We start from the raw sequence: 26620 nt of genomic DNA, 5'->3' as shown, positions 1-26620 counted from the left end.
GTAGGATATTTTGTGGATGAGTTATTGGTTATTAGAAATCAACAAAAATGTGAATATTCAAAGAATTGACATTAAAGATTAATATTAAAGTTCCTTGGGTGGGATATAAATAAAGTAAAACTACAGACAAGATGGCAGACCCTAAGAAAGGAAACTCCAACAATATAGTGGATTTGAAGATAGCCACTGGGATCACACATCTTAAACAAAGGAAACTATAAACAAGTTGGAGGAAACTGGCTGATAGCTGCTGGGACCAACCACATGTCATGTGGGGAGAAGTTAAGTTTGTTTAAGGGCAATTCATGTCAGATGAAGGTACCAGGTTACGAATTAGCTAGCTGCATGCAAGACAGCTACTGGATGCACCTCTAGTCCTTTATGTGTGAACGTACTAACATCAGTCAGCTTGATAAATAAAACAACAATACACTGGCAAATGTTGAACACTCTTGGCAGACTTACGTTACCAAATCCATGGAGGGAGAGGAAGGTGTCATCCATGCGTGTTTAGTGTTTAGTTCAGTAACCGGCAGTGTTGCTGAAGAGATCACTGGTTGCCCCTTGTTTTCATAGTTAGCAACTGGATGCTATCTGTGCTTTGTGGTTCTGGTTGCATGTAAAATTAGGCTTGCAGACTTTGTGTCACACCTTGTGTCTTAAACTTGGGCAGACTCTTACATCAGTGTCATGGTTCAGGCTCCAGCCTCATGCGGCAGGATAGTTGATGAGAAAATTTGTTCCTATCCTATTGGCAGAGTAAAGGGCTGAAACTGCCTATGTAGCCAGGGTGAAGAGGAGAAAAAAGAGCCGTTGCTGCCTCCTGCAGCAGCAGTAAAGAAGGGAGAAAGAGGAGAGTAGCTGGTTGTTGGGTCCATGGATGGATTTCACACGCAGGTGTGAAGAGGTGAAGAACCCTGGGAAATGAAATTCAGTGGCTGTCTTTTGTATATGGAATAAAAGACCATGTGTTCTCATCCTCCGTTTTGAGTGGGTTGAAGCCCTACAAAGATTTACAGAATATGGCTTAATCTAGTTGAAATATTTCTTAGACTAGGATACACTGTGAACTACAGACACCAAGTCCAATCAGAATTCAATATTTTTAGCAAGCCAATGTGCAGAGATTTGCACCACAAACACAAGTCAAAGCAAAAACGATTCCTCTTTTGTATTTGCACCATCAATTGACACACCTCAGCTTCTGTGACTTGACTCAGTGTCCAGTGTGAATCAGTCTGGAGTAGTAACAGAGCTTCTGTAATGCCCATCAGCAGCATCTCACAAACAGAAAAGACTGTTATGCAATGTGATTTTCTGTGTGGCTGATTTAGGATTAGTAGGCTAGAGGTGAATGAGGCCAGAGCATTGCCACCAACTTTATTTCATTGTGTTGAAATAAAGTACCACAGTGAATGGATTTAGCATGTGGTACTGCAGACTGAGCTGAGGGTATGTGTGTGAGCATGTATTAGATCAGTGCCACGTGCCTTGGGTTTTTCTTACGGCTTTTCATACGGCTCAGATTGAGCTCTGGAACATTGTGAGTGTCAACTAGCATGATTGGGGGAACTTATTTGATTCCGTTCTCACCACTAGATTCTACATTTCTTCGTGTGCAGAGGACATTTGTAAGACATTAATCCAAAAGAATTACTGAGAAATGCTTTCCTCACTTCTGTCACAAATTATATTGCAAAGCAGTTTCCTCTTTAGAGCCAAATGGCAGGAGGAAAATCGCTGGTGCTAGCTATTTTTTGCTTTTTACTCTGCTGGCTGTTGGTCTGGAAAATCATTTTGAAAGTTAACAGATAAATTTTGGGCTGTAAAGGCCCCTCCTTCGCTCTGCAATAACATTTTGGCGGATAGAATTCAGGACAGCACACAGCTAGGGTTTGATTTCCAGCCCTCTGCCAGTTTAAAACACTGAATTTACCAGGAGGAAGTGTGCTGTAATTATGTTGAGGATCCAGTCTGGGCAGGGTCAGTAAGTATCATGTCATCATCTTGTATTGTGTGAACATTGTCTGCCTTTGCTATATGTCATTAGTGTGTTAGAGTAGACATGTCACCATCAGAGTCGTTTGATTCCGTCTCAGTCTGCATGCGAGTATCTTAGATACTGAAATTGTCTTTGTGTTTCATCGTGTTGTTTTGACATTATATAGATATGTGCTGTGTGATTTTGTTGATGTGATCTGTATGTAAGCGCTTTGATGTCGAAAGACTAGCTATATAGTCATTTACTGTGTTTATGATAACAGAATAAATCCCTTCTTTGGGTATCATGTAACATAATGTTAAACACTATCCAAAACTTCCAGCTTGTTTACTGTCAGTAGACTAAATTTGTAGCTATGGAAAACCTTTGGATTACTTACTCATAAGGACTGATTCAAAGTCTTCTTCTGACCTTGACTGTTTCCTTAAAGAGTCAGTTGACTCAGATTACAACACACTGTTTCTTCAGTGTAAAGTAATTCCTCTGAAAGCTGTTCACCATAAGGTCTGTAAATTTACTCTGAGAACCACAAGGCTATTTCTGCCTTTTTCTGCTATTGTCTTGAGATCTTTGGTCGACATTTATGGAATTAAAGTGATTATTTATGAAATTATTTAAGCATGTACAAAGTCACAACCAAATGTTACAATACAAGGTTTAAAATGAGACTATGAATTTAAAAGATGTAATAATTCAACCATCCTTAAAATAAAATGTAAAAGATACATATTTCCTGCACTTTGTTTCATTTTAACTTTTCCACCCTAGCCAAGTGTAAAAACTCTCTTGCATTATTTCTGAAGTTTGCAATATTGATTTTTTTTGGTCAACAAAAGTTGCATAGTGTCCTTTTTAAAGTCTGAAAGAAAATATTTTGGTAGTGAGCAATGTCAGTCATTCCACGACACATATACTGTACCAATTTTCAGCAGGATTGTCTCATTATAATATAATATATAATGATGATGGAAATATGTAAATGTAAAACATTGTCTCTTTTTCTGCTTTCAGCATCAAGTTACTGGCAGTGCAGGACCTGCTGGAGCAGGGAGGCTCTTGATAAGGTAAAGTTGAACTGTGCATTCAGCTGTTCTTTAATTGGGCCACACTGATTGATTGAGAGGATTGCTACTGGGGTTGCTGCTGGCTGCTTTGATTTGCAGCATTGGAAATGAGATGACTCATCACTCAGGGAAATGCACTCAGAAACGCTCTCAGTGTTTCCTGTGTATTAGGGCCTGACCAATGAATTTGTGAGGACCCTATTGAAATTGCTTTATTATTAGGGCCAGAGCTCAGAAAGAGCCAGGGCAAAACAGTACTGAAGGTGCCAGGAACCTACTGTTTTTGTAGAGATTATTATTATAATTGGAATTGCTCTGATTATTATTATCATAGCAAAGGAATCGCCTTTTTGAGGACCTAATCATGCTCAAAAACTCACAAAACTTTGTTTATGCGTCAGACCTGGTGAAAATTTACATATTTTAGGGGGTTCATGCAAAAAGCCTATATAATGCCCCCTGGAGACATTCAAAAGCCCCTCCCCATCGGGCTTAGTTTGTTCTAGGTAGACGAAACTTGGCAGGCTTATGTACCATGCACAAAAAAGTCTCTGGGTGTCATGGCCTAAAACTTACAGGAAGGGAGAAGTTGATTTTAAAATGCAAATTTTGCTCGTTTTCCCGTCTGCACATGTTGTATTTGAACGAACTCCTCCTAGAGATTTTATCATATCGATCTCATACTCAGTCAGTATACTCTTAAGACCTTTGTGATTAAAAGTTATCAAAAGCTTGAGCTTTTGACAAAGGGTGTGGCCGTGGCGGCACCTCAAATTTCAATGCCTCGCCATGAAACACAAAGTTGCATTTAAGTTGCTGTAACTTAAGCATACTTTGTCCAATCAGTCCCAAATTTCACAGGTTTGATAATGGTCCAGGCCTGAAAACATCCACATGTCAATAGTCACATAAAGATTTAGCACCACCTACTGGCCACAGGAAATGACATATTTTATACTTTGACATACTGTTACTAGCAGGTTGACCCAATCCAGTTCAGATTTAGTCAGGAAAGCCTTAAGGACTTCATGATGCCTCATTGTGAAAATTGTGAGGTTTCATCGAAGTGCGTGTCTGTAGCAGCGCAGTGGATTCAATGTTTCTCTGTGGAGTGGTGACTCAGATATCCAATGTCCAATCTGGTCTAAATTTGACACGCTTGAAGTCAGCCATTTTGATTTTAATATGCAGATATTGCTCTTTTTTGCCATTTGGGGACATTGTTTTTTTCAACTCAAACTCTGTCACTTTAATCTTAAGACCTATGTGATTAAAAGTTATTAAAAGCTTTACCCTTAGTGAGTGTTGCCGTGGTGGCACCTCAAAGTTCGACGTGTCACCATGAACCAGGAAATTGATGTAACTCAAAGATACTACTACCAATCTACCCCAAATTTCACAGGTTTGATAAGAGACCTGTTCTAAGCACATCTACATGCCGGTATTCTAGTATAATCAAAGCTCCACCTATTGGCAACAGGAAATAACGTGTTTCATCCAAGTGGGTTGATCTGATTGACTCAAATGTGGTCAGACAAGCCTTAAGATCATAATGGTGCTTTATTGTGAAGACTGTGAATTTTGACAGGACGCCCTTTATGTGGCGTGCACCTTTTCAACCAGCAACCCTGACAGGCACAGCGTTGCGAGAGCCCGAACAATAAACAACAACTAACTTAATGTGTTGTATTCAAATGTTCCCTCTTTCTTTCCACTCTGTGTCTCTCTGTCTCCCAAGTGTAAATGTCTTCTATTTCTAGGTCCATATTTGGAACTGTGTTACTGCTCTCCTGTGCTTTCATTATACTATAAATATGACAGTGGTTGCTGTGGGTTAGATGGTATTCTCTTCAGCAGTGTCAGGAATCAGGATACACTGATTCCGATTGTTTTCAAAAATAAGGTGGGAAAAGTAAAAAGATGCTGAGACATTTTGGCAGACAGCTTGGAACTGAGACAGCCAGATTTTGGCACAGAAATGTACAGTACATCATGTTTAGCATTAGGTTGTTTGTGCTCTACTATTTTCTAGACACCACATTAAACCTGAACACTCCTTCACTTGCACTGACTAATAATAAGAAAATAGCTTGAGGAAATAGCTAGCCTAACTCTGACCAAAGAACAAAAATACACCTACCTACACCTCTAAAGCCCCATGATGAACACATTGTATTTCATTTGTTTGGTCTGGACATGACTACAAAAGTTGAAATCACAAAAACCAAACATGACAGCCTCACTGGGAAGTCACTGCGCCCAGCTGCTGTTCACCTGGAAATTGCTCCGTGTGCCCCTGCTTTTATATACCTGTTACAAAATTACTGATATTAAAAATGAACTTGATAAGTTAGTTACTTTCTGAGAAAATTAACCTGTTAGAGTACTTTTGCGTTACCAGCAGAGGGACAGCTTTAGCTGAACTACAAGATAGCCGTTGCTGTTTCAGAGACGTAGCACCGGCATCGTTCTCCTCTTCCTCAGCACCGCTCGCTATCAGTGTTGTGGAGCTGTGCATAGTTCACAGGTATTTCTTCACATTTGAGGTGGAGCTCTTGGCAGCTGACAGACACATATCACCCAAGCACAATTTGCATTTCATTGTGATTTCACCTACAAATTCAAAATAATGTGCATATTTCCACAACATAAAGACCGTCATTTCTGCTATCTCACTAGCTGAGCAACACCTGTGCACTGACACACTGTAGGCAGGAATACCTTCCAAAACAAAAAAGAAACCGACTGTGCAAATGCATTTTGGTTTTGGTTTTGTTGTAACATTTAACGGATTGCTTATTTGAAAATGTAGTTAAGTGATGACTGCTTGAATTGCAAAACTAGCCCACCATTTCAACAAAAAGTAATTAGAATACTCTAACGTGTTAATTTGTAGTATGTTACCCCCAGCACTGAGTGTGAGGTGCTTTGAGTAGCTGATATCACTAGAAAAGTGAGTACTTTTACCAAATTTTGTACTTAACCTTGGTGTGGCTATTGCAAACTACTTGTCTACATTTTGTGTTAATTGGACGAAAACATACTGTATAAAGACACAACATCACTTCCCTGGGTACAAGTTTCTCCCCAATAACTTTTTTTGGAATATATGATCTTAAAATGAAGTGTCATCATGGCATAGATGATTTGTGCAAAGTTTCATCCAGGTTGCACTTACAGCCTAATACCAGTTTGGATGTTTTGTTTTGTTTTTCATATTTCAGTGTTTTGCAACAAAAGTCTCACCTAATGGCTGATTCCACAGATCCTCAATAGGGCATGACACATTTTTTACACAATTAAAATACTTTTGATATCCTTTGATCATGGAACTCCATACATACTATCTGCCAAGTTTCATGCACAACATTCAGCTGAATTCAGGAAAATGTGCGATGTTTGGGAAGTACTAGCCAAAATGTCCTTACCTTAGCAAACGTGCGCACTATTCTACACCTCCATTGAAAATACTGCAGTAACAGTTTTACCAATGAAAATAATAATTTAAAAAAATCCTACCAATTATAATAGGGTTAACACTTTGGCTTGTACCCCTAATAATCCTGCAATGCTTGGACTCCTAAAAACAGCATGTGTAACCACAAGAGTAGGACCAAAGATGGGAAATATAGTACGAATGTACTGTGCAGGAAGTGAGTGTCCAGTTTGTTTATGTCATGCAGACTGTGTAGACTCTCACAGCCACGTGGATGCAGAAACCATGAACTGGCCTTAAATCTCCCCACCGTCGATTCCCTTGATCTTCCCTCTTTGCACATGTAGTACCCTGTTGAAAACATAAAGACTGGGTCATACCAAAAAGTTGTACTGTGAAATTAATTTGCATAACTTTGCAAAACAGTGTCAAATAGGTTGTGGTTGAAGCTTGGTGATCAAATGATTACTCATCCAGTCTCCTTGATAAATCAGAGTAGCTGGTGAGGTGAGGCCTGAACACACTACCAAGTCAGGAACATCCATCCATCCATCCATTATCTATACCCATTAAGCTGGAGCCAATCCCAGCCATGATAGCTTCCTCCGTTTTTTACTCTCTAGCTCCCTTAGAGGTCAACACTGTCAAAAGATTTATATGGATTTACTGCAACCCCACAAGTGAATACATTGCTTGTAGCAGTGCTATTAAAAAGAGTTCATTTTGCTGTTTTTAAATGCTGGTGTGATTGAGCTTTGAGACATGAATTTTGGGGACCCAAATCTTTTGGTATAGAAGTTGGGAAAATGACTGTGTAGACTCATAAACAGAAGCACTGGTATTCATTTTAAAATCAGAACCCTCAGAGCTTTGAACTGATTTGAACTAACTAACTAATTAATATTTGTCCAGCTCAAATTAATATAATTATTCTGAAAGAAAATAGGGCAAAATTCTTTTTCATTTGACCCCCATTTAAGACAAACATAACACAAAACCTGGTTGATGTGTTTTTATTTAAAACAAATAAAACTCATCTGGATATATATATGAAAACGTTTACCAAAAACTGCAATATGTAATGCCTACAAACAGATATTCATACACATTCAACACACATATAGTAGCAGTACAAAACAGAACTGGAAACAAAAATGCAAACTCTTCCACCAAGTTCAAACTAAACTTCAAAAATGCAGCGAGCACTGTGAGCTTTAGTGACAGCATAGGTTGGGTTGGTGTAATGTGATTATTTTCTCTCCTGTCACATTTTAGAAAAGAAAATAAATTAATCTTAAAAACCGCTTCAACCTAAGTAACTACTACTTGGAACCTTCATAGAAATATGAGAAATGTGGTGGAGTCAAAAGTACAATATTTGCAAAAGCTAAGGCAAGTTATAACCAGTTCAGACCAAAGATGAAAATGTTGGTGTCACCATAAACTCCAATATGTGATGCCTACAAACAGATATGAAATATACATACATGCACAACACACATATAGTAGCAGTACGAAACTGAACCTGAAACAAAAATGCTAATTCTTTGAGTACAGTCACAGCCTATCCATAGTAACACACAAATCTTCAAGATGCACTACACAAGTGGTTAACAGAATTTTAAAACAAAAAACCACCCATGATGACTGTCATTGACTATGAGGACACATATTGTTTGCCTCTTATGAAAAGAGCTTGATTTTCAGCTGCTGTATCTTTGCATTCAGCTTGTGCCCATTCAAGTTCATAATGATCCTCTGGAAACACTCGATGAGCCTGATAAATGAGCCCAAACAGCATGATGAACCCCATGATGACACTGCCTTATTGTTGAGGACTTTAATGACCTCAATCACAACACCCACGTCCTCTGTCTCCTCGTGTCCATCTCTTCTGATTGTGTAAATCCCCATGACTGTGGCAGTGATGTCCATCTCCTCATCCTTAACTGTGTCATAGGATTTCTCATTTCAAATGAAGCATGGAATCAGATTAGTCTCAGTATTAAAGAGTTAACTAACCTCTGCAGTCAGAGCCTAACATCACCCACTGCATGAAAAAAAAATGCAAATGCACTGCAAAATGCTGAAAACGAGGGCAGACACTGAGAGGAGAAGAAGAGAGGAGGGGCTGAGAGAGGACAGAGCATGGATGCGTGATGAAGGAGTTAGTCATTGACAGATAAAACTTTTTGCCTCCAGAATCTGAGGCAGACAACATGATGGAGGACAACAGTGGTCTGAGCCTGATCAGCTCACTCTCCAGTAATGCCTGAAACTGGAGCTGTTGGAGCCAAGGTTATAGTGCAAGAGAGCTGAGTGGTAACATTACAACATTCTTCAGTTGTAAGGCTATGCAATTGCAGTGACCTTACATAGGATGTCTATAAAATTATTTCATAACCACTACAACTAAAGGAAAAACTGAAATGAATCTAATGAAATTAATCTGCTGTGATGCAAATGTATCTTTTTTCATCTGTCCATCGATCACACTGAATCCCCCATCGTTTCTCAAACTAACAGACACACATGGTAATTAATATGCAGAATGACATGATCTAATCTGTCTGACCTCAGTTCAGATATTTAATAACAATCCAGCTATCAAAAAACTATCCATGACTGACTGTGTTAGCTAGCCCTGGTGTTGTAACCATAGACTCTATATATCACACAAATTATCCATTTTGGTTTGCACCTAGTAATTGGTCTTTTATAAGTCACAAAGGGTCTCTATAGCCTAACTTGAAAAGTCAACAGCGTCAACTCCACTGCAGTGTAGGCCTGTCCAGAGGTAACTCATCCTTTCACCACCTCCCTCTCTCTGTCCTAAGTATTTTGCTGCTGACCCACTTCCCTTTGCATGGAGCTCTGATTTCTCTTCCAGGGTTCCACCTGGTATCCAGCACCAAAAAGTAACATTACACGTGAAAAGAAATGTGTGGGCTGAGCAGCAGCACATCACACTACTTAGAGCGACCTGTTGAGCTTTGACATTTTATGGATTCACCAACATCTGTGCATTAATGCATTTTCCCTCTCTGCTCAGCAGCTCAGTAAGAGAGTGTGTGACCTGACTATACAATATGCCAATGACTCCTACTCCTACTCTCCACTTCAGTAATGCCTACACTGTTGGCTGTAGAAAAACACTGCTGCAGCCAATGCTGCAATGTAACATTTATTTCTTTATAAATATTATTATTCCAGTATTGTACCTATGTATAGTTTTGAGGTACTAGGTTGGGAACTATCCACCAATATGTCAAATAGACAAGCTAGCTCCACCTCAACCAGCTACAACAGTAAAATGTTGCTTACACATTGATGCATCAGCACTAGCAATCAAATAATCATATACTCTTTATGATGATGAATCTTGCAGGGGCCATTTTCAAGAAAGAGTACTTTTACTGGTGGCACTTAAAGTACATTTAACAGATAACACTCATGCACTTTGACATAAGTGAGATTATGAATGCAGGATGTTTATCTGTAATGGAGTATTTTAACATTGTAGTATTTTTACTTAAATAAAGCACCTAAATAGACATCTTCCAACCATGTTGCAGTTGTAAAATCACCAATGGTCTTTTGAAGACTGGATTTGTTATCTGAAGCCGCACAATCAAAATTTGGAGGTAGTGGAGCTGAGGTGCAATAACCAGGCTGCACTACCATGGCTGAACACATTTAAAAAGACCCCACAATAATAATAATATCACTCTGAGGTCTGTCAGAACAAACCTGTGACTTAACTAACTTTCAGTGGATACACCCTCCTCCGTACCCCTGCAGTTAAACTCACTTCCCCCCAAACTCCATTTCACTGTATGTTTGGTAGACATGTTTGTTAGATTTGTTAAGATTAGTCACACAGAGAGTATGTGCCAGTTTTAGACTGTTGTTGTCTGTGTTTGGTCACTTAGGAACTGAATCCTCTGTTTGAGGATTTTAATATCAACTTAATCGTACTGTAAAAGATCGAATGATGTACTACCAAACAGGCTTTGTGCAAATACATTAATTAATATGTAATACCTGAACTAATGGGCTATATATATAATATAATAATATAATATATTATAGCGACAGGAGAACATAGCATAATGCAGATTCCATGTAAAACATAACCTAACATCTAAACTCCTCAGAAGGTCCTCCTAAATGTCTCTATTTGTAAAGGCAGTTCAGTTCTTGTGCTGTTGATTCAGACAAAGTGACCATGGGTGGTTTTTACCCGGGGAAGTGAAAGAGGCCTCAGATATCTTCAAGAGGGATCTGAGAACATAAAATACTCCTAACAGTATGGACATGCAAAACAGCTTCCAACATACAGAGACATACTGTAGTTGATTACCTAGGAATGAACACTTGGGGTGATGAGAGGGCATAGAGCCAGTGTGTTGCTTCTGTTTGTGTCTATGAGATTTAATAAATCAAAACTTAATATGACTTCTGCTTTACTGCAGTAGATATTTATTATTCAAATTTTGCAGAGTTAATTTGTGTCCTTTCAGACTAGACCTCACATGGGTGGGTTTAACCTGAGAGACTCTCAGGTTAAATTTAGAGCCAGCTGCAGGTCACCACGAACAGTAACTTGAGCCTTCAAGAGCATGTTCTTCTATGAAAAAGAAAGTCTCTTTCTTTCCCTTTCCATACTTTTTATTTCCACACTGACATACCCTCACCCATTTTATAAAACATTATACCACTACTGCTGTAGCTGTCTCTTAGTCGACATAAGAGGCTTCCTCTTTCTCACTGTATTTCCTCTTTGGGATGGGACTGGGCTATTTGAGTTCATTGAACTCTGTGCTGTTTCTCAGTGACTGTTGCCCTGTGGCAGAAACTGTTGAGCAGAACATGTCTTTGTTGACAATCAGCTAATCTGCCCTCAAGTGTTCAAATAAAGAACAACACTCCCCATTATTGCACTGTGTCATGTATTTCAGAGAGAGATACTCATCAGAAGCAGAGATAAAGTAGTATTGGCAATTAGGTATTTTGTGTCCCCTTATTTTCTGGTTATTACAAACCTGTAATAACCAGAAAGTGTCTTTCATGGTTGATTAGAAAATCTGGTGTCTGATGATGCAGATTAAATTGTATAAAAGATGTACATTTAAATATACAATACAAACATTCAATATCCCTAATAAATGTAAATTCAATATACATTTAAATGAGTTCTTCTGAAAAAAGAAGCTATCTAGAAGGTAACAAATCTTAGTTGATTTTACTGTGCATAGCATTTTGAGTGATATACATTTTGAAAGGGTATCAGGTTCAATTTACTTTGCATCAGCTCAGTTGAATTTTCCAAAAAAATCTTCTGTCAAGGACCAGTAGTGTTAGCTTTAGCTAACAAAGTTACTGATACAATTTTGTTAAAATAGTAAGGTCTTAAATTTGAGTATGAGTATATTAGCCATGTTAATTAGTTAATAAATTGACCAGAACATCCTAATATTATCTTTTTGCTTTTTATAGTCTGAGAAGTCAGGTGTGAGTTCAGCACTCTATAAACTTCTATTAGCATGGCTAACTTAATCTGGAGGATCTAGATTACACTTTGAATAATTTGTGTGACTTTTCCACCGGCCCTAATTGCTTTACCAATATTTTTAAGTTAGTAACTATAATGTTAGCTACAATTTAATTATTTAACGCATTTAATCAAACTCAGTTACTCTATCTATGTAACCAAAGAACAATGGTTCATCCTGGTAGAATATGTGGCAGAACTAAAAGCAGAGTCAACATCTACACAATTTCCAAATGATGAAGTGTAACTAACATCAAATCTGGTCTCTGTGCTTATTAGTTCAGTACTGACAGTGTTTTCTCTCTTTATGTTGTGGTGCAGTTCTGTGCAGAATTAAATCAAGGAACGCTGGCCAGCGTACGGAATTGGAAATGGCCACGAGGCCTGTGGAAAAGCATTGTGTCTGAAAAACCCATTGGGCACTCCAGCAAGGTATGGCAGCCATCTTTACCAGCACTGATGGCTCTGTGTTTATACTGAATGTAACAGGACAGAAAACTGCTGCTACTGGTGTGCTTACCTTTGGGCAGGATAAGCCTAGTGGATTTATTCAGCTCATTTCTCTACAATATCTGCCCTGACACCAGGGAGACACTGAGCACGGAAGCCAGCAGCAGATAAACCCACGATATAAACTTCAGCTAGGCCAGCTGTGTGTCTGTGACCTTGGTCATGTAAAATGGATAGGTGAGATAACAACAATGGGTCTTACAATGCCCAGCCACCCCCAGCTGCTAGTGCATTCTGACAGCATGGTATTATCAAGACATAGTACTAAAAAGATTTGTAAAAATGTAGGAAGATGAATTTCATATGTTGAAATCATATAAAGGACATTTGTTGTCTTGTTTTAGTCAAGTCAAGTCAAATTTTATTTATATAGCACCAATTCACAACAGAAGTTATCTCGAGGCACTGTACATATGGAGCGGGGGGGTGGTAAGAGAAAAACAACATTGCAGATACACAGACTAAGTCAAAATGTAAATAGTAATAATAATAATTATTATTATTATTATAGCTAAAGGAATAATAATGACAAACATTAGTAGCACTAACACTATCACTAACACTAATAAATGTTTAATTATGTTTAATGATTGTAACATCATCAGTTGAGCTGGATCATGGGAGCAGCAGGAGACTCTACAGCTCCGGAGGCAGAACCCTGCAGTAAGAGACAGTAGCAGAGAGAGAGAGAGAAGCACAGCCTGGGCACTGATGTGCTTGAGGGAAGAAACACACAGTGATGCAGCGATATTAAGATGGTTTATAGTAATCTCATCAGCAGGACATCATGGACATCATTTACTAACTACTAAGCTTAACTGATGCATTGAGACTGACCCAACCCACCGAAGGAAAAATGGTAATCTGAAATAAGAATCAGAATAAAAAACTAACCAAAAGTTAAAGATGAGTTTTTAGTTTGGATTTAAAGGCCTGAACTGAGTCAGCGTTCCAGAGGAAGGGTTCCCGATAGGAGAAGGCCCTGCAGCCTGCTGACTGGGGACAGATAGCAGCCCTGCACTCTGAGAACGCAGAGCACAGGAGGGAATATAAGGGTTAAGAAGCTCCGACAGGTATGAGGGGGCTAACCCATTTAGAATTTTATAAGTCATTAGGAGAACTTTAAAGTCTGCTCTAACATTCAAACCTTCTCGATTTGGTTAGCATTCTAGCTGCAGCATTCTGAACCATTTGTAGACTTTTAGTGCTAGCACGCGGTAGTCCCGAAAGCAAAACATTACAATAATCCAGTCTAGAGGAAACAAAAGCGAGAACTAGAATTTCAGCGTCTGCTATGGAAAGAAAAGACCGAATCCTAGCTATATTGCGCAGGTGAAAAAGACAGTCTTTGTAATGTCTTTAATGTGCTGATCGAAGGAAAGAGCAGGATCAAGTGTGACACCCAGATTTTTGTCTGTTGTACTTTGAGAAATCACACAGTTGTCAAGGAATATACTTACTTGATCAAACTGGTGACTATATCGTGCTGGGCCAATAACCAGCATTTCAGTTTTGTCTGAGTTTAGAAGCAGGAAGTTTTGAGACATCCAGCTTTTAACAGAAGACAAGCAGATCTCTAATTCCCTAATTTGAGCGGCATTGTCAGCCTTTATAGGCACATACATCTGGGTATCATCAGCATAACAGTGAAAGTTAATTCCATGACTCTGAATAACTTGGCCAAGAGGAGAAATATAAAGAGAGAAAAGCAGAGGGCCAAGAACAGAACCGTGGGGTACTCCATATTTCACATCAGAAAAGGCTGATATGGTGTTATTACAAGAGACACACTGAGTTCTGTCAGATAAGTAAGATTTTAACCAGCTGAGGGCCAGGCCAGAGATTCCAAATCTATTTTCCAGTCAGTCCAGTTGATAACTGTAACTAAGCCTTACTAGCTGACTTTTCATCTATAATGCATCTCTGTGTATAAGATTAGGCCTTCTGACACAGAGCACTGCGGTTCCGCAGCAGAGGATTACCTCAAGGCTTATACAGAGTACTGTAGAAAAGAATCCACTTAGACAGGGATTGCATTTCAGTAATTATGCATCTTTCTCATCTCTGTAACAAAGTGGTAAATAGTCATAATTCAGCTTAAATTCAGTGGGTCATGTACAGCAATACACATTTACAGTTGCTGCTCACAGTGTCCCCTCTTTCTGAGAGGATAGAAGATAAAAGCTTGGTACATAAGCCTAAAGATAGTCCACATTGATAGCCTTGTGATGTAATGAACTGTGTATTAATAAATGGACATAGACAGTTAATTAGTAATGGTGTTGAGACTTACATAAGTCAGCAAAATTATCATAAAAAAATATCTGACTCCATTTCCCATGATCCTCTGTTCCCAGGGAGTGAGCTACTGTGGTTTTCTGTGGGACAGCTCATCTGGTATTGATCTGAAGGATGCTGCAGTCCTGGAGTCCTCTGCTGTCACTGGCAATGGAAATTATACCTACCCTCACTTCTACCTGGCTCACTTCTTTGTAAATATAATTTATTCCAAAAACAGACTGTAGTGTGTAGATGATGTATGTTATGTTATGTATGTATGCTAATATATCAGGCAGATATGTTTTTTTTTTTTTTTTTTACAAATTTCCACATGAAAATACATTATATATAGATATATAGATATATAAAATGCAGGAGAGGTGGGAAGTTGAAGACTTGTACAAAAGTTTTTAAAAGTTCAGCATGCAGCATGAGCACATTACATTAATTATGTAATAATTACAAAATAGGAGGCTAATTACACGACAAACTAACAAGAAAAAACAGAGAAAGAAAACAAAAAATCTCAGTACAACTATCCAATAATAATTGAGAAGTGAACAATATTTAGGGTTGTAACCCCAAACGGTAAGAGCCCCTCTGTTTTTGTCCCGGTTTATTACTTGTTGTCTGCCACTCCTGTTCAAATTGCAGTGAGCTGGAATGATCTCAAAACATGAAACTTGGCCCAATAACTGGAAATGATGTGTATGTTCTTCTTAAGAAACATGAGCTATTGGCCAGATGGTGGCACTGTAGTCAAGGCTCAAAAATTTAAAAATTGAAAGGCCACGCCCCTTACACTGTAAATTCAGTTGTCTTGAAATTTGACACACAGGTTCAGCTCAGTGAACTCTACAAGAAAGGCCCTGGACCACAACAGTCTGCCACAGTGGATTTTTGCAAATTTTCATAATGTGAAAAACAGTTAAATGAATAGAACCAACCAAATTTGATGAACAGTACTTGGGGACTGAGATACACAAAACTACAAATGAGGAAGATCAGTTATAATGGCACATGGCTGCCATCAACCAAAATGTGTTTGCGAAGGGCGGGACTTAGGGATTATTGGCCATAACTCATGAACCATTAATGCAGTCAGTCACCCTGGTACATAACCTCAGTCTGGAATTGGGAATAGGTCTCTCAAAGGCTTTTTAGGTCAACCTGTAGGGGGTGGACAGAATTTCACCAAAAATGATGTGCATGCTCTGGGGGCTGAAATTTTGGATACCAGTGAGTGCTGCAACAGAGTTTTATAAATAAGTGTACAAGTCTTTGGCAACATTAAAAAACATGAGGGCAAACTATTCATTTAATGTTCACATGGAACCTCCACAAAAACAAATGCACTTGTCTTTAACAAATGTGAATTCAGCTGACTTTTGTTCGAGATGTTTCACTGTTACTTGAAGGAATACAGAATTTGTCTCCTATAGCTATTGTCAGCTGGTCATCAAAACTTCAAATTTATAGTCATCTCAGAATTAAGAAATAGTAATAATTAATTTTAAATGCTCTTAGATGAACATACATAATGCAAATGTTGGTGCAATACTAACTTTAAGCTGCATATCTCATGGATATGCGTATCTCTTTGTTTTGTAGCGTAATATTTTATTCACTTACAGATTATAATAATTCTGACCAGAATCAAACGACTTATGTTTTCCATTAGGTTGGTTCATATGAACTGACAGTGGTGAACGTCCACATGCAGGGTGCAGCCTCACCAGGAGAGTCCAATGGCAAAAACCACAACACAGATGAAGTCAAGTGTCAGTGCCTCTCCCCAAGTATCCACGAAACACTCAAAGGTAAGTCTGTCAGGTTAGACCCAGGGTCAAATTTTTGACATTACTAGCTGTCCATATGCTGATTGTATTGTCTTTGCTTGCTGTCTTTATGTTGTTTCATGGTTTTTCATGTAGCGTTTTAAGTGTTGTTTTAGAGACCCACAGTGGAAATAAGAATCTCTGTGCTTTATTATGTTTTATCCTTGGTGATTTTTTAATTAATTAATCCAGTGTATGTGTGGAATTTGTCCAGAAAGTAATGGATCAAAACTTAAGTGGTCTTAAACAGACCTTCGTGTCCTGTTCATCCTCCAGCTCTGCATAGATGTAAATTATCATAATTTCTTACATTTTGTCCACATCTTTCTCTGCAGGTGAGAAGGAGTTGGTGATGCTGGGAGATTTTGGTTCCCCCCCTCAGAGCTCAGAGCTGGACATGCTGAGAAAAGAGAAGTTCTGTGCCCTGGTACCATCCACCCAGTTCACCAACATCAGCACCCGCTCACCACAGGGCACCCACTGCCTGGATAACATCTGGGTCAGCCGCTCCCTCAAGAAGATCTGCTCTGGTAGGTGCTCTTTGTGGGCAGTTTTGGACAGAGGTAAAGCTTAAGACTTGAATTCAAAAGTAATTTATAACAGGTCCAATTGGAGTCTCAAGTCATTTGAGGTAAGTTCAAGTCAAGTCTCAAGTCAAAGTTGGTAGACACAAGTCTAATATGCCAATATGTCTATGTCAACTCCCAAGTTCAATTTTGAGTCATTCTAGGCAAACTTAAAGGCAAAATTTTGAGTCACAGTCAATTGGCAAAAGTCTCAGCTAAGTCTTAGTCTGAGCTGAGTCTGTAGTTATTCAAGATAAGGTCAATTTGCATCTTGACTCATTCTAAACAAGTTCAAGTGTCAAGTCAAAGTCAGTAGAGAAAAGTTCAAGCTCAATTTTATTATTCAAAACAAGTCAAAATCTCAAGTTAAGGTCAATCAAAATAAGTTTCAGTGGACTCTCAAGTTATTTTTAAAAAGTTCAAGTCCAGTCTTGAGTCCTTGGGGGCAAGTTCAAGTCAAGATGCAAGTCTTTTCAGAACGATGAATGCTGACCATTAAAATGACCCGGCTTTTTTTGGGGCGCCCTCATAGCCAAATATTTGGGGCACGTACCATGTGGGCCCTAGTGATCTGAGCAGGCAGACCCCAGTTCAGTCCCGATTCAGCCGGACCTTTACTGTATGTCATTCCCCCACTCTCTCCCTGTCTCCTGTCGCTCTGTCACTGTCCTGTAAATAAAGGCAAAAAATGACACGGCTTTTGAATGTTTTTTTTCAAAGCTGTTTAAGTATTTTACATAACTAATTGGACTAAGTAGATTTTACCAGGTCAAAACGAGTCTTGAATAGTTTTGTGTTAAAGTCTCAAGTAAATGAAGTGTCACTATAGTCAAATCTAAGTCAAGTCTCAAGTCTTAATTTTTGTGTTTTAAGTCTGATTGGGTCTGTCTGCTCAGGTGATCATGGCAAAAACTGTTACACCACTTTTCTCAACAAATGAAGTCCAGCTTCTGCAATCACAACTAATCTTCACATCCAACTGTAATGAGCTTCTTGTGTTTCATGATCAAACTTCACTTCAGAGTAAATACCTTGGTAAATTGTATCTATGTTGGTATGATAATAGGCCTTGTGTTCAGTCTCACCATCCCTCCTGTCTTCCCAACCCTTTGTGTCTTTTCTTCCAACAGGCCACTGCAAGGTAGTGCGGGAGGGTTTGACTAACCCCTGGATCCCAGATAACTGGTCATGGGGCGGCGTGGTGTCAGATCACTGCCCTGTGGTGGCAGAGTTTTATGCAGATGTAGCTCCAAAAGAGCTGAGCAGGCCTGGTATGGCAGTGGTGGACAGAGGAGACATTGTGCCCAAACATGAACGGTGACAACATCCGCAGTCACAGCATACACAGCATACACAGCACAGTGGTGGGTGACGTCAGAATGACTTTGTCCTGACTGGATCCTGCTTTATCTTGGTTTGCCATGGAGTAAGGAGAATGTGAAGAGGTGCCAAGATTGCCTTTTGGTTTTCAGTTTATCAGTGTACGATAGCAACTGGTAAGTCATAGAACTATACAAATGTTCAAACAAAAAATATATATTGTACTTAAAAAAGAAATGTGCCAAACATTTTCTATAAGTAAATGAAATAAAGAGAAATTAATATATGTCTTGCTGTTTCTCAATAACAGTCATTAATACAGATGAGTGCAGTATCCAATTAGAATCGTCTGAATGGCCATGCTCAGTCGAGGCTCTGCAGTTCTGACAGTGAAGAAGAAGACACTATCTCAGCTGTAGATCTCATAAAGGCTGTGCTCTTAAACGTATGTAAGCCAGACCTCTTTGTGCATATGTGAGCTGCCATCTTGCTCTGTGATGGAAATGAGGTGCCAGGGCACAGTGTCATCAGAGGGCAATGTCAGCTGCCTCAGCTGCTCATTGACTAGCACCACAGTGATGTTTTTAAAGGGGCAAAATTTGAATTTATTATTTTCATCATTTAAAAAAAAAAACACAACTAAAACTTTATCTTATTCTAAAAAAGTCTATCTGAGAAGACAAGAAAAAGTAAAAACACTCTGGAATGACGGTTTTCTGCATTATTTGATCATAGAACATGATCTGATCTTCATCTAATAATAATAATAATAATAATAATAATAATAATAATAGCACCTTTCAAGAAACCCAAGGTAGCTTTACAAAAAAAACAACCAAAGGGACACAGCAAGTAAATGAAGAGGCTAGAGGTTGAAGGCCTTGTTTAAGAGATGAGTTTTGAGGAGTTTCTTAAAAGAGTCCAGAGATGGTATATTGCAGAGCTCAGATGGGAGAGAGTTCCAGAGGGTGGGGTTGCCACACCAAAGGCTCTGTCCCCAAAGCTACAGGTGTTGATGTCAGAACTTAAAGCAGACCCATGGCTGGGGATCACAGCATCTGAAACTGTGTGTATGGGTGAAGGAGGTCGGACAGGTACTGAGGGGTCAAGGCACTGAGGGATTTGTAGGTGAGGAGAAGGATCTTGTAAGTGATGAGGCACAGATCAGGTGATTTAACCTAAGTCACAAGTATAGACAAACACAAAAATGTGCTGAAGCTAATAACACATAATCAATTATAATCTCATGTCTTTATTGAACACGTTCATTTAACATCCACAGTGCTGGTGGAAAAAGTCCCTGGATTTAATAGCTGGTTGAACCTCCTTTAGCTTTTCAGTAGCTGTGGATCAGAACTGCACGCTGTTCAGGAGGAAGTTCAGATCATTCTTCCTATAGAGCTGCTTCAGCTCAGACATATTCTCAGGATGTCTGGCATGAATGGCTCTCTGAGCTCATTCCACAGCAGCTCTGTTGGGTTCAGGTCTGGGCTCTGACTACACTGACTCACAAGAGTTGTGTTTTTCCCAAACCTCTTTCATTTCACAGTTATTGAGGCCATTGTGCTCCTGGGAACACTCACTGGAAACAGTCAAAGTTTTAGAAGTGGTTTTACACCCTTGCCCTGATCTGTGCCTCATCAGGTCCACAGAGAGAGGCCTTATATACACAGTTGTGTGCCTTTCTAAACTATGTCCAGTCAATTTGGCACAGGTGGACTCCAATGTTGGGGCACTCGTAAGAGCAAATGCTTAGCTGTCAGTTGATTTTTAATAATTATGGGGACATTATTAATATTCATAAAGTTATTATTAAAATGTAACAATATCGGGGCACCATCCTGTTATCAGCGACTGACTGCCAACTATAAAGTTAGTCTCACAAAATGTTTGGTAATAAGTGTCAATACTTAGGAACAGCAGCAACATCAATTACAATTGTTACATTAGTCAACAACCTCTACAGCAAAGCTAAACGAGCAAAAGAATCAGCAGATATGTGGCATGTGTGTGAGCATGTGTGAGTGTGTAGGAAGGAAAGATGCTGGACAGAGTTGAAAAATTTAGGAGTGCATAAAGAACTTTAGGGGTACAATGAAAATGTATTAAATAAGTAATATTTTTGCTTAATAAAGGGATACAAAAATGATTTAATTTATTTGAATACAAAATGTACACTAGGTTTTTAATTGTATTTATTTAATAATTATGCAATTATTTATACTTTAAACTATATAACTGAGACAACGCTTGTCTGACCTTTTCTTGTGGTGAGTTGTCAACCTGGCTCCGCTGTGGCTCTTCTGGTAAAGAGACAATTTGTCCTCCCTGTGACACTGCCTTCTGTGGTGGCTGCAGTGAGACCAGTGTGTCAAAGTCCACACAGGACACAACATTTGTTGGTTCTGAGCTTATTATGCATCCAAAAGCAGTGACAAGTGGATTTTGACATCATGTCATGTCATATTTCAACAGCTCTCATGTCGTTGTCGTGACCTGTTATAGCCACATGAGGTCACTGTGTAAGATGAAAAGGCACACAAAAGAACAACCTGTGGTGTTACAGAAACTGTCTTTGGCTTGGTGCAGGGAACCATGTAGATTGTGTGTAACCTTTGACTGACTGCTCTGATGTTTCTGTCTGACAGTAACACACAGTCTCCTGCACTGATGGCAGGAAGCCTTTCTCACAACTGAAACAACAGAGTGACTCAGGGGTCACACCGTGTGTGAGGTATGAGGTATAATACATCTATATCTGACAGGTCAGTGAAAGCCAGTTCACAGACTGGTGTCAGTTCATGTTTGATCTGACCACTGAGGTCATGAGGTTATTTCTGAGAGTGAGATGAGAATATTGATATCAATCTGTGTGAAGAACAAAGCTGGCGTCAACATGTGGCTAGCATAGCAGAGAAGTACAAGTTGTAATGGCCAGGTTCTATAAAGCAGAGGTTTGATCAGCCATGTTGGAGATGCAAAGTGGCTATAGTTGATCTGAGTGACCACAGTGGAAGATAAAAGCTGGGTGTCACAGAGACAAGACACAATGTCTGTCCTCCAAATCACTCTGTACTGTGGCCCTGGTAATTACATGAGTTAACACGTATGATTGATATACATAGGTTTGGGTTCTGGGTGGACTTGGTAAATGGACTTGTACTTATATAGCGCTTTTCTAGTCGTATCGACCACTCAAAGCGCTTCACACTACAGGTCACATTCACCCATTCACACACACATTCATACAGCACTTGTTCTATGCACACAGAGTTCTCTAACACATGCACACCCATTCACACACCAATGATACACACATCAAGGGCAACGTGGGGTTCGGTATCTTGCCCAAGGATACTGGAGAAGCTGGGGATCAAACTGCTGACCTTCCAATTAGTGGGCGACCCACTCTACCTCCAGAGCACCTCCTGGTCTCTGTACAGATGTGATGGTTCCAAACCCAACATATATTCTCTGGTCAACAGTCCAGGTGGAACACACTACTCTAGTCAAATGAATGACACGTGACACTCATGCTGAAAACAATTTTTCAGATAAAAAAAAAAACAATCAAAAAAACAATCAATCTGTTCATCCCAACACATGTAAAGAAATCTACCATATGAATTTCTCTTCAGTCAGTCAGGCATACTGTAATAGGCTGTGACCAGCCTGGTGAAGAGGAGGGTTCCGTTACAGCTGGAGCTGAGGAGTATATTAAAATAAACCTTTTCCAAATACAACTGCTGGGTGATACTTTGTTAGGAAGTTGCTTCTGGCTGACTGATAGATGCAGGTGACGCGCGTGAGCGACTCAATCATGCGCGCAACCGAGAGCAGGCGTTGTCCACAGCCAATCAGACAGCGAGGAGGAGCTGCGTCAAGTCAATCAATGTTAGGCAGAAAAAAAACAGGAAAATGAATCACCACCCTTCGCAATAAAAGTGTAGCTTTAACTAATGGTGTGATAAAATATAACATGCTAGGTAATGAAACTATATATTTAATGAAACTATAACTGAAAACTGGAGTGAAGCCTGAAGGTCTAAGAAATATATTTCTGTTCCAAGTCTTTTCAGGTTATAAAACAGAAGTGGGGAAATTGGACACTATGTGCTGTATTCTGTATGTTTTAGAAATGCATTGATCTCCTCTAACAAAACTACAAAACAGACGAAAAATCTGCTCATGTTCTTTAGTTTGAGGCTCTAAACCTAACCTTTACTAACAAGACGAACGCTTGAAGACTGAAGAGCAGCTGGAACAGCAGCTGATATTGCAAAACCATCCCCTTTTGGTGTGGATGTGGTTTAATGAGTTCTGTGGGAAAATCACATTACTCGGAATGTGTTGACAGTGTTGTGTCTTTCTAATCTTCTCTGTGTTTTTCGCAGTAGTTCGACCAAATAAGTGAATAAAACAACCTTAACCAAAGATTTTCCAGAGGTGTCCTGTGGCTGTCCTCGGCGTCAGACTCTGCATGATGCATGATGTTCTTTGTTTTGACGCTTTATTTTGAAAAGCGGTAGCGGAAACCGTGCGGTTGTGTCGGTGTGCATTGGCGGTGCTGTGCGGTGGGGGGGTGTCGGAGTGAGGGAGTTAGTTACTGTCAGAACAGGAGCAGAGGGAGGACTCAGCTCTCTGGCACACAGCGTTTCTGATACCGGATCATCTCTGTCCGTGAAGGTGAGTTTTTTTTTTCGAACGGCTTCGTGACGTCAGCACACCATGTTACCTGCTCTCACACTATACTAAAGGCTGACCGACAGGAAGCACACCTGTGTGCTCTAACATTAACATTAACGCTGCAGCAGGCCTGGCTGTCATCGACACACCCAATAAAACCAACTCAACTTTGAGTATTTTCAGCACTTGTTGGCCTCACAGTCTCGGACCGAGGCCGGTCCGGATCAGCACAGAACCGAGAGAATCCTAAACCCACGAGGCTCCGTGTAAAAGCCTGGTCAGTGAGGGGCTGTGACTCTTCTCAGGTTCAGACTGATGGTAGTATCTTGATGATGTGAGAGGAGTCTGCTCCTGGAGACCAGGGTCCTCACAGTCCTCCTCCTGGAAACCACCTGGAAGAGTCGTGGTTTTCCTGCAGTTGGAGCTGAAATACAAACCGTTCAGCAGTCTATCTTACCAGAACACCTCTGTGATTTATTGCAACTGTTGTTTTTCAGATAAATAAGGATTTATTAATGTACAGATTTCATTGAAATTGGCCTGTATCCTCTCAGAGACCAGTCAGTGTGTTGCTGAGCAACACCTTCTGCTTTGTTTCCGTCAGCTGGCTGCTGCGCTGCCGTTAAAACAGCCTTTCTGATCTGTTCCTGTAGACTGGATGATGAGCTGAATCTGGGATTTATTCTGTGGTTAACTGATTCACATGCTGAATAGAAATTAGCGTATGAAATCCCTGCTAGCTGCAGTGGTGCTACATGTGTAAATGAGCTGCTATCCACTGTGCTGGTTCAGTTCTCATTCATATGTGTGGCAGGATGATGTGGGGCTCTGTAGTCAAGAGGGAAGTGAAGGTATAGTTACTTGTTGAGTGTCTTTTGTAAAGGAATGGGAGGTGGATGTCTGTGTGCTTTGACTCATGATGCTGCTGTGTTGACCCACCAGGTTTCAGCTGTCCTCCCCAGGAATCAAAGCAGTGTGCTGAATAACTGATGACGACTTCTCCTGTTCTCCTGCTCCACTGAGATGGGGAATGGATTATCAGACCATCACTCTCTCCTCTCGTGCCTCCCTTCCTTCCAGGCTCTTCATATTGTCATTCTAGGACTGGACTGTGCCGGCAAGACCACGGTCCTGTATCGCCTGCGTTTTAATGAGTTTGTGAACACTGTCCCAACAAAGGGTTTTAACACAGAGAAGATCAAGGTGTCACTCAGAGGCAGCCGGCAGACGGCGTCCTTCCACTTCTGGGATGTAGGCGGTCAGGAGAAGCTGCGGCCTCTGTGGCGCTCTTACACACGCTGTGCCGACGGCATCGTGTTTGTGGTGGACTCAGTGGACACAGAGCGCATCGAGGAGGCCAAGACAGAGCTGCACAAGATCACACGACTGGCAGAGAACCAGGGTGTGCCGGTCCTGGTGGTGGCTAACAAACAGGACCTGAGGAACTCGCTCAGTCTGGCTGACATGGAGAGTTTGTTGGCTCTAGGTGAGCTCAGTGCCGCCACGCCCTGGCATCTTCAGCCTACATGTGCGATCATTGGTGAGGGACTGCAAGAAGGTCTGCAGAAACTGCACGCCATGATCATGAAGAGGAGGAAGATGCTGCGGCAACAGAAGAGGAAGAGATGATGGAAGCTATGAAATGTGAGCTGGATATACATTATAACTACTGTGAGCGACATACAATCCACTGGTTCATTGTGTTTGCTGTGAAAGAGACAACACTTCCTGTGCAGTTACTGAGCTGTCCCTTGGCAGTGTGACTGGCTGGGTTTCCATTGGCAGGTGTGGAGGTCAGCCAGTGTGTGGCTCACACAGAGGACACTGGGACTGGTTTTAATCTGTGGACTCAGTCATTCTAAAGGCCATACAGTATTATGCTACACAGCAGCTAGCTACAGAGTTTACGCTGAAGTCTTCAAGAGGACAGTGAAATACGACTCATCAGTTATATGTTGTTTGTTAAAATATGTGCTGCTGCTCTGTTCAAAAACACCTAGTCTTTATATTAGTATTCAGTCAAAGCTGTGCTCAGAGTGCAGACAGGGCCATGTTAAAGAAACTGATGAAAAGAGCTTACGTTAGTGTTGCAGGAGGAAGGAAGAGCACTGGAGAAATGTCCTTATGTAAAAGTACTGTGTAGTGTGTACGCAAATAAAACAGAATAAAGAGTTTTATAATAGCAATGCATATATGGTGATAACAGTACGTTTCCTCTGTAGAGACAGGCACCATCAGTTACAAACACACAGAAACCCTCCTGTTCCTCACCAGAGAAGAGAGCCAAACTTAGTCAAACAAAACGACCAACAATAAATAAACAGTATAAACATCATGGCAGGTGTCCAGAGACTGTATGAAGCAGTAATAAGCCACACTTACTCACAGCCGGAACAGCACAGTAAGGCCTAAGAAGTGTGAACTGCACAAACTCCACAGTGACTTGTTGGTCGTCAACAATGTAACAGGAGAATTCAACTCTGTTAAAAAGGATCAATTACAGCAAGAAAGGACCTCTGTACTACATCTCTACATCTATAGATATACATATAGATATTATCCAGTATTTGCTGATTGCAGATATATCAGTGTAAACCAACAGCAGCAAGCAGTGTCTGTACAGAAATGCCAAAGAAGTTGATGATTATCCCCTGATACATGATCAGCTTTTTAAACTTACACACATTAATATTACTGTTGTCCTGAAAGCTCTAGTATTGGTAGAGATGTGTTTGACAATGGACTCAGGCAGAATCAGCTGTTTTATCTTTTTATCTGATTAAATCATCCAGCCAGGAAACAAGAACCTGTTGGGAGTGATCTGAAAACCATTTTGTTCAAGTGCAATTCACTTTGTTCCTTGAAAATCAGTGAGCTAACATTAGTTTGCTGGCCCTGCTAGATGTTCATTAGCTCCTGTTATAAAACTTCCATAACCTGCCACTGCTGCTGACAAAGATACAGCTGTAAGACCTGGTAGCCAGTTACTAATAGGGCTGCATGACTCTGGAAAAAATGAGAATCCCGATTTTTTTTGCTTAGAACTGAGATCACGATTCTCTCTCGTGATTTTTTTCAACATGTTTTTTGCACTAATTTACCCGATACAAAAGGAAGTGGAACAGAAAATATAATGGTGTCTGCTATAGGACAGGCCATACCTTAAAGAGTATGGTCTAGACCTGCTCTATATGAAAAGTGCCTTGAGATAACTTCTGTTGTGATTCGGTGCTATATAAATAAAACTGAATTGAGTTGAATGTTTGGCTAAGTGGTAGTTGGTAGTTGTCATTTCCTTGTGTCTATGGGAGCTCGGAGGTATGGTAATAAACTGTGCCCCCTAAATATCAACTATTGGATACAT

At 40.1% G+C, this 26620-nt stretch overlaps 2 protein-coding genes across 2 annotated transcripts in view; both read left to right on the top strand.

Annotated features, from left to right (window-relative positions):
- The window catches only part of eepd1 (endonuclease/exonuclease/phosphatase family domain containing 1), a 31006-nt gene extending 12150 nt beyond the window's left edge, over window positions 1–18856 (top strand). Inside the window, 7 exon segments of the mRNA XM_018695434.2 lie at window positions 3014–3047; window positions 3049–3066; window positions 12378–12488; window positions 14924–15058; window positions 16528–16666; window positions 17020–17214; window positions 18381–18856. Of these exon segments, the coding sequence (XP_018550950.1) occupies window positions 3014–3047; window positions 3049–3066; window positions 12378–12488; window positions 14924–15058; window positions 16528–16666; window positions 17020–17214; window positions 18381–18571 (823 nt within the window). The 3' untranslated portion in view covers window positions 18572–18856.
- A 4250-nt stretch (window positions 18857–23106) lies between these two features.
- Window positions 23107–25446, top strand: arl4ab (ADP-ribosylation factor-like 4ab). Its single transcript, XM_018695435.2, has 2 exons — window positions 23107–23256; window positions 24199–25446. Exon 2 carries the CDS (start codon window positions 24280–24282, stop codon window positions 24883–24885), a length of 606 nt encoding a protein of 201 aa, XP_018550951.1. The 5' UTR covers window positions 23107–23256; window positions 24199–24279; the 3' UTR covers window positions 24886–25446.
- The last annotated feature ends 1174 nt before the right edge of the window (window positions 25447–26620 follow it).

Source organism: Lates calcarifer, linkage group LG3, assembly GCF_001640805.2.
Source record: "Lates calcarifer isolate ASB-BC8 linkage group LG3, TLL_Latcal_v3, whole genome shotgun sequence".
Classification (NCBI taxonomy): Eukaryota; Metazoa; Chordata; class Actinopteri; family Centropomidae; genus Lates; species Lates calcarifer.
This window is presented reverse-complemented; position numbering and strand designations above follow the sequence as displayed.

Coding starts and splice junctions, on each gene's coding strand:
- arl4ab (XM_018695435.2), top strand. CDS start 24,280: ATGGGGAATGGATTATCAGACCATCACTCTCTCCTCTCGTGCCTCCCT.